The following is a 15,314-nucleotide window of genomic DNA, read 5'->3' on the forward strand; positions in this document are numbered from 1 at the left end:
AAATCAAAGCAAAGAAAATATTTGATTGGCTAAAGTGGCGCAGTTCTATTATTTGGGAAAGCCCCAAGTTAGAGGTTTGCTGGTGATTTTGTATAATCCTAGAATGTCATCATTTATACTGAGTTGGGTTCTAGTTTGCTTACATAGGAACTCATGGTGTTATAGAGTGATGAGGTCACTGCCCACCTTGCATAGAAGCCAATAACTATGACACCTGCTTTTGAGAAAAGGCAGGCTTTATTGTAAGGGTGACCATCAAGGAAATAGGAAGCACAGCTCAAATCTGTCTCCTCAAGTTGGGGTCTGGGACAATTTTAACAAGGAATAGTATTAGGAATTTTGCCTTGGCAGGGTCTGATGGCAGGGCTTCAAATTTGACCATTTACAGTAAGGAATGTTGAGGCAGACTTTTTAGCACAAGATGTTCCTGCCCAACAGACTCCTCACTTCTGAAGGGGTTCCAGAATTTAAGTTCCAGTCATGTTCTGGTCTTCTTTGTTCTGTGGGGAGGAAACCTTGGTTCTGGGTATCATTAGAGGCCAAAGCTTTTTCTGTTGCACATGCCCAGGCAACATGACCTGCAGTTTTGGCTCTGGTATGCCTACACCATAAGTTGACATTCCATTATCAAAAGAGCAGGGCCGGCCAGGTGTGGTGGCTCACACCTATAACCCTAGCACTCTGGGAGGCCAAGGCGGGCAGATCGTTTGAGCTCAGGAGTTCGAGACCAGCCTGAGCAAGAGTGAGACCCCACTTCTACTAAAAATAGAAAGAAATTATATGGACAGCTAAAAACATATATAGAAAATTAGCCCGGCATTGTGGTGCATGCCTGTAGTCCCAGGTACTCGGGAGGCTGAGGCAGCAGAATCGCTTTAGTCCAGGAATTTGAGGTTGCTGTGAGCTAGGCTGATGTGATGGCACTCTGGCCCGGGCAACAGAGCGAGACTCTGTCAAAAAAAAAAAAAAAACCCAACCAAACAAAAAAACCATATAACAAAAAACCAATAACTATTAAAGGGGGCAAATCTCCACAACAAACTTTTAGAACTAAAAAAAAAAATTCAATAAAGTTTCAGGATACAAAATCAACTTTTAAAATATCAGTAACATGTCTATATGCCACCAGTAAATACTCTAAAAAAGAAACCAAGAAAGTAATCCCATTTACCATAGCTACAAATAATAAAAAAATAATAAAATAAAATAAAACACCTAGAAATAATCTTAACCAAAGGAATGACAGATCAGTACAATGAAAAATATAAAAAATTAATAAAAGAAGCTGAAATTCACATAAAAATGGAAATATATTCTATGCTCAAGGACTGATAAAAGTCAATATTGTTAAAATGTCCATACCAGCAAAAGAAATCTACAGAATCAATGCAATCTCCATCAAAATGTCAATAACATTCTTCACAGAAATAGAAAAAAAAAATCCTAAAGTTCATAGGAACCCAAAGAGACCTAGAATATCCAAAGCCATTCTCAGCACAAAAGACAACATTGGATGGGTTATACTTCATTATCTGACTTCAAATTATACTTCAGAGCAGTAGTGAACAAAACAACATGGTACTGGCCTGAAAACAGACACATAGACCAATGTAACATAATAGCGATCCCAGAAATATATCCACACATCTATAGTGGAATTACCTTCAACAAGGTTTCTAAGAACATAGAGTGGGGAAAGAACAGTCTCTTCAATAAGGAATGCTGGGAAAACTGGATGCCCATATACAAAAGAATGAAAGTAGACCCTCATCTCTCACCATATACAAAAATCAAATCAAAATGAATTAAAGATTTAAATCTAAGTCCTGAAACTATGGAACTACTGAAAGAAAACATTTAGGAAATGCTTCAGGACATTGGTGTTTTCAAGGGCTTTTTAAATTTTTATTTCAGCATATTATGGAGATAAATATCTTTTGGTTGCATGTACTGCCTGTGAACCAGCTGAGTCAGAGTTACAAGAGTGTCCATCCCCCAGATGGTGCCTTAGGTTTGAATGTACCCAAATCTTCCTTCTCCCTCCCTCCTGCCCAACACGCAATCAATCTTACTACTGTAAGTGCACACTCAACATCTTTTACCCTCATGGAAATGCAAATAAAAAACAAAAGGACATATCACTTAACTCCAGTGAGAATGGCTTTTGGATGTGGAGAAATACGAACATTCATACACTGCTGGTGGGACTGCAAACTAGTACAAACTCTATGGAAAGTAATATGGAGATAAATCAAGGACCTAAAGTAGAAAAGCTATTTGATTCTTCTGGAGTAATACTCCCAAAGCACAGGCAACCAAGGCAGCATTGGACATATAAGATTACATCAAGCTAAAAAGCTTCTGCACAGCAAAGGAAACAATGAAAAAAGTGAAGAGACAACCCACAGAATGAGAGAAAATATTTGCAAAATATTGATCTGATAAGGGATTGAAACTAGAATATGTAAGGAGCTCCAACAACTCAGGAGGAAAAATGTCAAACAGTTCAATTAAACTGAACAAAATATCTGAATCGACATTTCTCAAAAGAAGACATACAAATGGCCTCCAGGTATATGAAAAATATGCTCAACATCATTAATCATCAGTTAAATGCAAATCAAAACTGCAATGAGATACCATCTCTCCCACTTAAATGAGCTTTTATCCAAAAGACAGGCAATAATGAATGCTGGAGAGGATCTGAAGAAAAAGGAACCCTCATATGCTCTTGTTGGGAATGTAAACTAGTGCAACCACTATGCAGAAGAGTATAAAGGTTCCTCAAAAAGTAAAAATATCAATCCCCTTTCTAGTTATATATCTAAAGGTGGGGAATTCAGCGTATCAAAAAGTTACATGCACTCCCATGTTTACTGTGGCACTTTTCACAATAGCCAAGATATGGAATCACCTTATTGTATTTATCCTTTATTGTATCACTTGATAAAGAGACTGTGGTCAATATATACAATGGAATATTATATAGCCAGAAAAAAAGAACGAAATTCTGCCATTTGCAATAACATGCATGGAACTGAAGAACATTAGGTGAAGTGAAATAAGCCAAAAACTGCAAAAAAAAAATCTCTCGTCTTCTCACTCATATGTGGGAGCTAAATTAAAACCAATTGATTTCATGAAAACATAGAGTAGAATTATGGTGACTAGAGGCTGGAAAGCATAGCAGGAAGGGGGATAAATTGAGGTTGCTTAATGGGTGCAAACATATCATTGCTTAGAATAAACCATGTTTGATAGCACAACAAAGTCGCTATAATCAACAATTAGTTAGGGTATACATTAAAATAACTAAAAGAATGAAATTAGAATGTTCCTAACACAAAGAAATGATAAATGTCTAAGGTGATGGCTACCCCAATTATCCTGATTAATTCACATTGTATTCCTATATCAAATTATCGCATGAACCCTTAAACATATACAACAAATATTTACCCACAATAATGAAAAAAAGGGCAATAGACTTAAGTAGATTTTTTGTCAAAAGAATACCTACAAATGGCCAGCATATAATTGAAAAATTCTCAAGGTCAGTAATCATCAGGGATTGGGAAATCTAAACTGCTATGAGATGTCAACTCACTCCTGTTAGAATGACTATTATCAAAAAGATATGATATAACAAATATTGGCAAATACACACAAAAAAGCGGAATACTGGTACACAGTTGGTGTGAATACAAATCAGTACATTGTGAAAAACAGTATAAAGATTTCTTTAAGAATTCAAGATAGAACAACCATATCATATGGCAATCACACCATTGGCCCCCCAAAATGAAATCAGTATGTTTAAGAAACATCTTCACTTTCATATTTATTCAGCAATATTCACAATAGTGAAGATATAGTATCAATTTACTTGCCCATCACTGAAGGATGATTAAGTAAAATGGAACATATATATACAATGAAATACTATTCATCCACAAAAAAGAAAAATCTTGTCATATTAAATCACATGGATGAACATGGAGAACATGTTCATTGAAATAAGCCAGTCATGGACACATTCTTCATCATCTGTGATCTCACTGAAGTAGAAGGAAAAATGGTGGCATCAGAGGCTAGGGTTTTAGGAAATAGTAGGATTGGAAGAATGTCTTTCAAAGGATACATAATTTCAGTAAGATAGAAAGAATAAATTGAAGAGATCTAATGTACAGCATTTATTATAATTAATGATGATATTTTTAAAAATATATTTTAAATGATATTTTTAAAATATGCTGGACTGCAAACTAGTGCAACCCCTGTGGAAAGCAATATGGAGATACCTTAAACTGATACAAGTAGACCCACCATTTGATCCAGCAATCCCATTATTGGGCATCTGCCCAAAAGAACAAAAGACATTCTATAAAAAAGATATCTGCACCTGAATGTTTATTGCAGCACAATTCACAATTGCAAAGATGTGGAAACAACCCAAGTGCCCATCAATCCATGAGTGGATTAATAAAATGTGGTCTATGCATACCATGGAGCACTACTCAGCTATAAGAAACAATGTTGATATAGCACCTCTTGCATTTTCCTGGAAAGTGTTGTAACCCATTGTACTAAGTGAGGTATACCAAGAAAGGAAAAATAAGCACCACAAGTACTCACCCTCAAATTGGTTTTACTGATCATCACCTAAGAGCACATGCAGGAATAACATTAATCGGGTGTTGGGCAGATGTGGGTGGGGGAGGGGATGGGTGTATACATACATAATGAATGAGATGCACACTGTCTAGGGGATGGACACCTTTGAAGCTCTGACTCGGGGGGGGGGCAAGGGCAATATACATAACCTAAACTTTTGTACCCTCACAATATGCTGAAATAAGAATAAAAAAAAATTAAAAAAAATATGCTGAGACAGTCAATAAGTGTTCTTCACCACAAAGGGATAACTATGAGAAGTAAAGCATTTGTTAATTAGCTAGAATAAGCATTAGACAATGGGTGTGTATGTGTGTGTGTGTATATATATATATTTCAAAACATCACATTTTACATGATAAATACATATAATGTTATCAGTCAATTAAAAAATCAATAAAAATCTTTGAAGTATAGCATTGTTCTGAATGCTGAGCCTGGATCTTTGTCATGAGCTTAGCTGAACTGTATCAAAAAATATATAGTTTTAGTGCTGTTTTTGTCATTCTATTTGTCAGTGATAAGTAAGGGAACTCTGATATTTACCAGCAGATTCAGAATCCAGCACAGAACATGAAAGGGGCTTTAACCCTTTTATTTGAAGCTAAGGACACCTGGACTTCTTAGTGCTGATGATTATGGTATGGAAGACACTAAAGAGGTATGTGGTGCTCACTGTCCCACCTCTGGCTACTCTCAGCACAGAAAACAAGATTTCATGCCAAATCACTGATGAAATATTCAATCAAAAAGCTGCCATGATCCAAGATTCCTCTAGAGAGAATGACCAAATTGTTGGTCACAGTTAGATGACTAAAAATGAAAACTGTGTACTGTGCACTGTACGAACTGAAATAAAGTCATGTAAAATAAATTCCCTAAGATTGAAATACAAGGTAAAGAAAGATTATTCCAAATTTTAAATCCACAGAAATCATTTTATTATATTCTAAAAATACACTGAAAATACACACTCATAAGTAGATTCTAGATGGATACATATGCTGTACTATAAGTAATTCATAGAAAATTAAATTCAAACTTCTTCCTTTATCTAAACTCTCTATTAAGAGATGGCCAAATTCTGATGTTTCCTTATATAGTGCTTACCATACGTATCACACAATTACTAATGCTTTACTTATTTTAATTATTTTCATATTTATGACATTATATGTTAGGATCTAATAACATCTTGCTTTTACAATGCAAACAATACTGAGTCCTTGATTTAATCCTCTGGCATTCAGAATTGTTTATCTTTCTTTGTACTTTAAGGCTCTTACTTTTAGCTTAGGACACTGAATCTCTCTAATCTTAAGTAATCAGAATGTTGCATGTATAACCTATAAATGGCCTCAAACTCTCTAGTTAAATTTTTCTTTCACCAAATTAAAAAATTCTGCACTTCTCATCAGAACTTTTAAAGTACTGTGTGAACTGGCAGGGGTGAGTATAACAGTGAGAAAGTTGTAGACCAAGTACAGGCAGAAAGAAGAATGGCTTAGATATATTTGTAGAAGGGAATGAAGATAAAAAGATAGCAAAAAACACTGGAGATAATTAGGAAATCAAAGAAGCAGAGTTTCCACTTATAAATTCCAAGCATTGGTTGTTCTGTAGGTCTCCTCTCTCCACATGCAAAATCAGTGCCATTTTTTCACCCTGGACATTTTCAATCTCTTACCCGGAGCCACAAACTCACTCCCACAGAAATATTTACAGCTAATATAAAGCATTTACTACATACATTACACTGTCCTATACTTGTTCCTTCTATTTAAATATCAAAACAACCTCATAATTTATAAATCCTTCTTAGTGTTTACCTGAACAAATTAGCCTGACACAGTCAATAAATCTATTAGGTCAATGACCAAAATTAAAAGAAACAGTAACCAAAAGTGCTTTCAATATGCTCCCCAAATTAGAAGGAAAATATAGAGTGTACTAAGTAAATAAAATGAAATTAATACACTGTGGAGCTACTCATACCTTCCGATTATTTCATGAGCACCATTAAATTTTATAAAAATCATTCTTATAATTGAAGAGCAAGTCATGTAAAGAATCCTTAAGAACTTTGAAATAATAAAATTATACATTAGGCCTAGCATGAGTAATAAGTATGTAAGAACAGAGGATTGGTGTGGGTAGGTTCTGAACCAGAAGCTTTAGGGTTTTAAACAAATTAATTCAACATAAAGCAAAAAAAAATTGCTTTCAGAATCTTTGAAGTTTCTAGTTTGCTAGTAAATTCTCAACACTTTTGAAATTGCCTATTTTTTTCAATATTTCTTCTTTTCTTTTCAAAATAGGTATACATCCACATTCACACAAACATAATTACTTACTCTGTAAATCTATTACAACTAAAGTTCATCTTAACCATGATGTATCTGTATGTTTGATTCCATATAAATAAAAAATGTGTTTATTTGTGCTTCACTGGCCAGAGAGGTTGCATGCTGGAAGAAAAATATAGGACAAAATGGAAGAAGTAGTCATTCAGTGTTCAGAAATGTATGGCTTTTCATTAAATGGATAATCTTTATTAAAAGCATTACAGTAACAATGTAATTGCAAAAATAATAAAAAATAAAACTTTTGGGAACATTATTCGTCAAAGTATTAGAAATTTAAAGCCACTGAAAAAAAAGGATCACAAATGATGTCATTTTAGTGTGTAACCCAATTGTACATTTTTACAGTCCATTATCTCCAACTTTGAGTAACATCGGATACGTTAATGTTAATGGCAAAATAACACTTCATTCAATGTACAACGTGTTTGACACTTTAAAAACCTTTTTTAGTTTAATAAAACACATTAAGTTTACATGAAATCTAAAAATATTTCAAAATTCACTCTATTTCATCATCCTAATTTGCAATTAGTAAAACAGTTTGTTTCTAATATTGTAATTGTTTCATTCTGATTATGAGAAGAATACTAGTCTGCATACCTACGTTACACATCACTTGAAATACTGTTTGCTAAAAGTCAACCAAAAAGCACCTCTTCATTTCATACATGTTACATTTCTGTGTTTTTAATTTTGCATGGAAAAGTACATGAGTGATGCCTACTTAGTACAGAAAGACTTTTAATAACTATGGTGTAGCTACCATTAACCACACACATTCACATACACACTAGGAATGAAAGCATAGCATCTACTGCTTTAAGAGTTCAATCACATCAATATTTGCTTGTCAAAAAATGCAAATTATACTTTGTTACATTTTCACCCAACCCTAACCAGAAAGTGTATTTTACACATAATTATAACTCTCAAAAAATCTCTCTCTTCTCTAAAACTGACATACAAATAAATTATCTAACTATTTTAACTGGATTATTCTCTATAGTCAACAACCTGGTTTAAAGAAATGGGTGAAAGTGTTAGTGCCTTAGTGCATTGTACTGTGAATCCTTTGATATCTATTGAGACTTGATATTTGATTAAATCTGTTCTGAAATTTATTATATCTGCAAAGTAGCTTTAAGTATCAATTCTCTGTTGTTCTCTAAGGCATACCTTTTGCATAAATCTTTTTTCACATTCATTAAATTCGTAAGGTTTCTATCTATTAAAAATTTTCTGATGTTTAGCAATGCTTGAGAAAACATTGAAGGGTTTCTTTCAGTGTAAGTTCTCTCATGTCCAATAAGACCTGTGATAGAAGTAAAGCTATGCTCAGTGTTCTACATTATTATTGTTTACTTTCAGCATAAGTACTGTTGTGCATTTAAGGCTAATGAAATGTGAAAGCACTTCCATAGTCATTACATTTATCTCACTTTTATTTATTATGATTTCTTTGATGTTGAGTAAGATGTTAGCAGTTATTAAAGAGTTTGCCACATTTTTTTCACATTTGTAGAATTTTTCTCTGGTATGAATTCCTTTATGTAGATTAGGGTGTGAGCGCTGGATAAAGATTTTGCCACATTCTTCATATTTGTAGGGTTTCTCTCCAGTATGAATTCTTTTATGTAGAGTAAGGTATGGGTCCCAGGTAAAGGTTTTGCCACATTCTTCACATCTGTAGGATTTCTCTCCAGTATGACATTTTTTTATGTACCTTAAGATGTGAGCACTGGGTAAAGTCTTTGCCACATTCTTCACATTTGTATGGTCTCTCTCCACTATGAATTCTTTAAAGTAGAGTAAGGATTGAGGACTGGGTAAAGGCTTTGTCACATTCTTTACATTTGTATGGTTTCCCTCCTGTATGAATTCTTTTATGTAGAATGAGGTCTGTGCATGGAGTAAAGGCTTTGCCACATTCTTCACATTTGTATGATTTTTCTCTGGTATGAATTTTTTTATGTACCTTACGTTTGTGTACTGGGTAAGGCTTTGCCACATTCTTCACATTTATATGGTTTCTCTCCACTATGAATTCTTTGATGTAGAGCAAGGATTGAGGACTGGGTAAAGGCTTTGCCACATTCTTCACACTTGTAGTGTTTCTCTCCTGCATGAATTCTTCTATGTAGAGTGAGGTCTGGGCACCATCTAATGACTTTGCCACATTCTTCACATTTGTATGGTTTCTCTCCTGTATGAATTCTTTTATGTAGGGTGAGGTCTGTGCACCGTCTGAAGGCTTTGCCACCTTCTTCACATTTGTACGATTTCTCTCTGGTATGAATTTTTTTATGTACCTTAAGGTTTGAGCAGTGGGTAAAGGCTTTGCCACATTCTTCACATTTGTATGGTTTCTCTCCACTATGAATTCTTTTATGTAGAATAAGGATTGAGGACTGTGTGAAGGCTTTGCCACATTCTTTACACTTGTAGAGACTCTCTCCTGTATGAATTCTTTTATGTAAAGTGAGGTCTGTGCATCGTCTAAAGGCTTTGCCACATTCTTCACATTTGTATGGTTTCTCTCCTGTATGAATTCTTTTATGTTCAGTAAGATGTGAGTACCGGCTAAAGGCTTTGCCACATTCTTCACATTTGTACAATTTCTCTCCAGTATGAATTTTTTTATGTACCTTAAGGTTTGAGCAGTGGGTAAAGGCTTTGCCACATTCTTCACATTTGTATGGTTTCTCTCCACTATGAATTCTTTTATGTAGAATAAGGCTTGAGGACTGGGTAAAGGCTTTGCCACATTCTTCACACTTGTAGGGTTTCTCTCCTGTATGAATTCTTTTATGTAGTGTGAGGTCTGTGCACCGTCTAAAGGCTTTGCCACATTCTTCACATTTGTACAATTTCTCTCTGGTATGAATTTTTTTATGTACCTTAAGGTTTGAGCAGTGGGTAAAGGCTTTGCCACATTCTTGACACTTGTAGGGTTTGTCTCCTGTATGAATTCTTTTATGTGGAGTGAGTTCTGTGCACCGGCTAAAGGTTTTGCCACATTCTTCACATTTGTAGGGTTTCTCACCACTGTGAATTCTTTTATGTAGAATAAGGATTGAGGACTGGGTAAAGGTTTTGCCACATTCTTCACACTTGTAGAGATTCACTCCTGTATGAATTCTTTTATGTAAAGTGAGATCTGTGCATCGTCTAAAGGCTTTGCCACATTCTTCACATTTGTATGGTTTCTCTCCTGTATGAATTCTTTTATGTTCAGTAAGACGTGAGTACCGGCTAAAAGCTTTGCCACACTCTTCACATTTGTATGGTTTGTCTCCTGTATGAATTCTTTTATGTTCAGTAAGATGTGAGTCCCGGCTAAAGGCTTTGCCACATTCTTCACATTTGTACAATTTCTCTCCGGTATGAACATTTTTATGTACCTTAAGGTTTGAGCACTGGGTAAATGCTTTGCCACATTCTTCACATTTGTATGGTTTCTCTCCACTATGAATTCTCTTATGTGTAGTAAGTTTTGAGTGCCAGTTAAAGGCTTTTCCACATTCTTCACACTTGTAGGGTTTCTCTCCTGTATGAATTTTCCTATGTCCAGAAAGTTTTGAGATGTGGTTAAAAGTTTTTCCACATTTATTATGCTTGAATCTTCCCTCTCCTGTATGTCTTTTCTTATGTGTATTTAGGTTTGAAGATTTGGTAAAGACTTTTATACATTTATTACATTTGCAGATTTTCCTATGGGCAGTTGACAAACATTGAGTAAGACCATCATAATATACTTTCTGCCTCTTACTCTCACCTACACACTCCCATTCTTCTCCTAAGTGTACATTTTCAAGGCCACAGCTTCCATATAGTGTCATTATTGATTTCTGGAATGAGTCTTTTATGCCCTGCTCTGGCAATAGGTCTCGGGTGCAATGGGAAGACAGTTCTGAAAGAAATGAAAATAACAAAGTATCTCACTAACTGGACTCAGGTGAATATACTTCACAATTTGAATATATAAAACTATACCAAGCACATTAGCAAGAAAGCACAATAGAATACCATGGTCTTACTTCCATCACAGATGTATGACCTTAAAAATATACTTACAAACATAACTTTTGTGAGAATTCATAACTGCTAATAGTTTATAGCACCCCAGATGAGAATGATACCAAGAACCAAATGGAACTGGAAGGAAAGTTTGTTATATTTACCTACCAAAGACCTTCCTCTGTGCTGATGTAGAGGAATCACATTAGTAGTAAAATCCCATCTCCTGGACTCCCTTTCAAAAGAGAATGAAACTATTGGCACATATGTCCATACATCTGGTTTTTTATGGCCTTTCCAAAAGCTGGTTTCTGTCCTCTATGACAACTATATGACTCTCTGGGAAACGTATGCACATATCAAAAATAAAATTCTGCATTACTATAATGATGGTACAAAAACATTTAATTATACTATAAAATTTAAAAGACAAAATAAAAAAGCATTACCATATGTTTATTGATATACAATGTAAAAAGACATAATTATTGACATCAATATCATAAGGTTGGGGGCAGATGTAAAGATTAAGAATTTTTGTATGCAACTGAAGTTAAGTACTTCTCAGTTCAATGTATGTTGTAACTTCCAAGGATTTTAGGTAATTCTTACAGTGAACATCAGGAAAATGTTTATAGAGATACACAAAGGAAGGTAGACAAAGAAACAAAATATGTCCCTAAATATCAGTGGCACACAATGCGGGAGAAAAGGAGAGGAAAGAAAGAAAAAATAGTGACAAAAGTTATATAAAACAATTAATATTAGGGAGATTATAAGTCCTTCTCTTTGAGAAAATTATGTAAATATTTATGTACTAGTATTTCCAGGCAGAAGACACCATTAAATAAATGGATTAAAAATCCAACTATATTCTCTCTAAAGAGACTTTACTTCATAGCTTGTAAAAACGATAGACTAAAACTGGCAGGATATAACAAGATATACCATGAACACCTTAAGCATATAAGAGCAGTGGAGTTCAAAGTTATATTAGGCACATTACATTTGAAGTGAAAAATGTTATAGTTTATAAAATACACTTTAAGCCAAAACTGTCACAAAAGACAAACAAGGACATTTAATATGAAAAGATGTCATTCACTGAGAACCCATGAAAATAATACATATATATGATATCTATCTTTATCTCACATCAAGGTTTGCAAATATATACAGAAAACATTGATAGAATTAAAGAAAGAAATGGACAGCAAAATAATAGGATACTTTGATATTCCACTTACCATAATAATAAAGCCAGTCAAATTAATAATAAGAAAACAGAAGATTTGAAAACACCATAGAGCAATTAGACCTAACAGATATATAGAGAATACTCTATAGAATAATAATAGAACATACAATCTTCTTGATAGCTCATAAAACATTCTTCCTAAAAAACTACCTGTTTGGCCACAAAGCAAGTCTTAACCAATTTTAGAAAACTGAAATTTTACACACTTTAATTTCTGACCAGAATGGAATGAAACTGTAAATAAATAACAGAAGAAACACAGAAAAATTCACAAATATAAGAAAATAACACACCTTTGAACACGTTCTTGTTCAAGGGAAGACTTAATGCTCTGAAGACGTCGATAGCAGTCTACAGATTCAATGCAATTCCTTTCAAATTCTAAATTTAATTTTTTCAAAAATAGAAACAGCAAACCCAAAAAATAATATGGAATCTCAAGAGACCACAAATATCTGAACAATCATCAAAAAGAGAAACAAAGCTATTGGGACCATAATTCCCCATTTGAAAACATTAAAAAAGCTACAGTAGTCAATGAAGTTTTCTACTAGCAGAAAGACAGAAAACTGGACCAATGAATCAGAAAGAAACACAAATATATACTCCTGCATATATTGTAAAATAAAAAGGTATCTTCACACTCATATTTATTTCATCATTATTCACAAAGACCAGTAGATGAAAGAAACCCAAACTGCCCTTACCAAATAAAAGGATAAATACGATTTGAAATTTAGATATAATGGATTATTTCTTAGCTTTAAAAAAACAGATAATCTAATAACATCCACAGTAGAGATAAAGCTTGATGACATTATGCTTAAGGAAATGTCAAGCAGAATAAGACAGATATTTTATGATTATACTTGTACAATATTTCTTTTTTTTTTTTTTTTTTTTGAGACAGAGTCTCGCTTTTCTTGCCCGGGCTAGAGTGAGTGCCGTGGCATCAGCCTAGCTCACAGCAAGCTCAAACTCCTGGGCTTAAGAGATCCTCCTGCCTCAGCCTCCCGAGACGCTGGGACTACAGGCATGCACCACCATGTCTGGCTAATTTTTTCTATATATATTTTAGTTGGCCAGATATTTTCTTTCTATTTTTAGTAGAGACAGGGTCTCACTCTTGCTCAGGCTGGTCTCGAACTCCTGACCTCGAGCGATCCACCCGCCTTGGCCTCCCAGAGTGCTAGGATTACAGGAGTGAGCCACCGAGCCCGGCCTGTACGATATTTCTTAACCAGTTACACTCCTAGAAACAGAAAACATGATGGTGTTTGTCAGCAGTTAGGCAATGGGGAAAATGGGTAGTTTTCTCATGTGTACTGAATTTTAGTTTTACAAAATACATACATTCTAGACATATATTGCATAATGATGTAAATATAGTTAACATGACTGATGTGAATAATTAAAAGTAATTAAGTTGTAATTTTCGTGATTTTACAATAATTAAGATAAAAATAATATCTTAAAGAGATACACAGTTATGAGGCTTTTCAAAACTATCCTACATATTATAAAACTGTTTCTTTTTTAAAATTTCAAAATATTATGGCAGTAAATCATTCAGATTATTTATATTGCTTTTGCACCATGTGATCAAACCTACAAGTATGCGCATCCACACATTGTGTGCACCACACTCATTAGGTGTGAATTTTCCCAACCCCTACACCGCCTTACAATGGTCCAATTCCTGCTGATTTTGCTTCGATTTGGTCACATATGTGTGGATCAATTGGTAACAATTTGATAGTGAGCATGTGTGATGCACGTTTTTGCATTCTTGTGATACTTTACTTCAAAGAATGGGCTCCAGCACAATCCAAGATAATACGAGGTGTGTTATTTAACCACTGATTTTTGAGGGTTAGTACTACTCTATGGTATACAAATACCACATATTTATATGTATTTATACATATATTTATATGCATGTATTCATAATTACCAAGGTTGTTTCAACATCTTTGAAATTGTAAATTGTGATGTTATAAACATTCTAGTGCAGATGTCTTTATTATAGGATGACATTTTTTCATCGGGTAGATACCAAGTAGTGGAATTGCCAGATCAAATGGTAGTTCTACTTTTAGTACTTTGATGTGTAGTCACATAATTTTCCATAGAGATTATAGAAGTTTGTAGTCCCACCAGTAGTATATATAAGTGTTCCTATCTCTCTATATCCACACCTACACTTGTTTTGAACTTATTGATAAAAGCCATTCTCACTGAGTAAAGTGATATCTCACTGTGGTTTTCATTTGCACTTCTCTGATGCTTAGAGATGTGCACAGATTTTTCATATGTTTGCTGCCCATTAGTACATCTTCTTTTAAAAACTTTCTGTTCATGTCCTTTGCACACCTTTAATGGGGTAGTTTTATTGTTTTTCTTACTGATTTTCCTGCGTTATATATATGTTCTAGTTATTAGCAATTTATTGGATATATAGCATGCAAATATTTTCTCCTATTCTCTGGCTTGTCTATTTTCTCTAGTTATACTTTCATTGGCTGTGCAGAAGCTTTCTAGTCTGATCAGGTCCCATTTACTTATTTTTGTTGTTTCTGTGATAGTTTTGGGGGTCTTCTTCATAAATTCTTTGCCTAGGCTGAAGTCTTTAAGAGTATTTTCAACATTTTCTTCTAGGATTCTTATGGTTTCACAACATAGGTTTAAGTCTTTTATCCATTGTGAGTTGCTTCTTGTGACAGATGAGAGGTTCAGAACCTGTTTTAGTCTTCTACATGTGGCTGTCTAATTTTCACCAGACCATTTATTGAATAGGGATTCCTTTTCCCAGTGTATGTTCTTTTCTGCTATCACATGGCTATATGACAATGGTTTTATGTCTGGGTTCTCAAATCTCTTCCATTGGCCTATGTCCTGTTCTTGTGACAGTACCATGCTGTTTTGGTTACTATACCCTTGCACTATAGCTTAAAGTCTGGTAAATGGATGCCTCCCAATTTGTTCATTTTCCTTAAGGT

The 15,314-nt window shown here is 34.3% G+C and overlaps 2 protein-coding genes across 2 annotated transcripts in view; one reads left to right on the forward strand and one right to left on the reverse strand.

The window, feature by feature from the left end:
- The window catches only part of LOC123649020 (protein ZNF738-like), a 130,785-nt gene that overhangs the window by 51,616 nt on the left and 63,855 nt on the right, over window positions 1-15,314 (forward strand). The window lies entirely within an intron of this gene.
- LOC123649224 (zinc finger protein 43-like) overlaps window positions 9,017-15,314 on the reverse strand; it is a 30,567-nt gene continuing 24,269 nt past the window's right edge. The window contains exon 3 of the mRNA XM_045567204.1: window positions 9,017-10,950. Coding sequence (XP_045423160.1) covers window positions 9,017-10,950 — 1,934 coding nt within the window. The remainder of the gene's footprint in view (window positions 10,951-15,314) is intronic.

This window comes from Lemur catta, chromosome 13 (assembly GCF_020740605.2).
Source record: "Lemur catta isolate mLemCat1 chromosome 13, mLemCat1.pri, whole genome shotgun sequence".
In the NCBI taxonomy this organism is placed as follows: Eukaryota; Metazoa; Chordata; class Mammalia; order Primates; family Lemuridae; genus Lemur; species Lemur catta.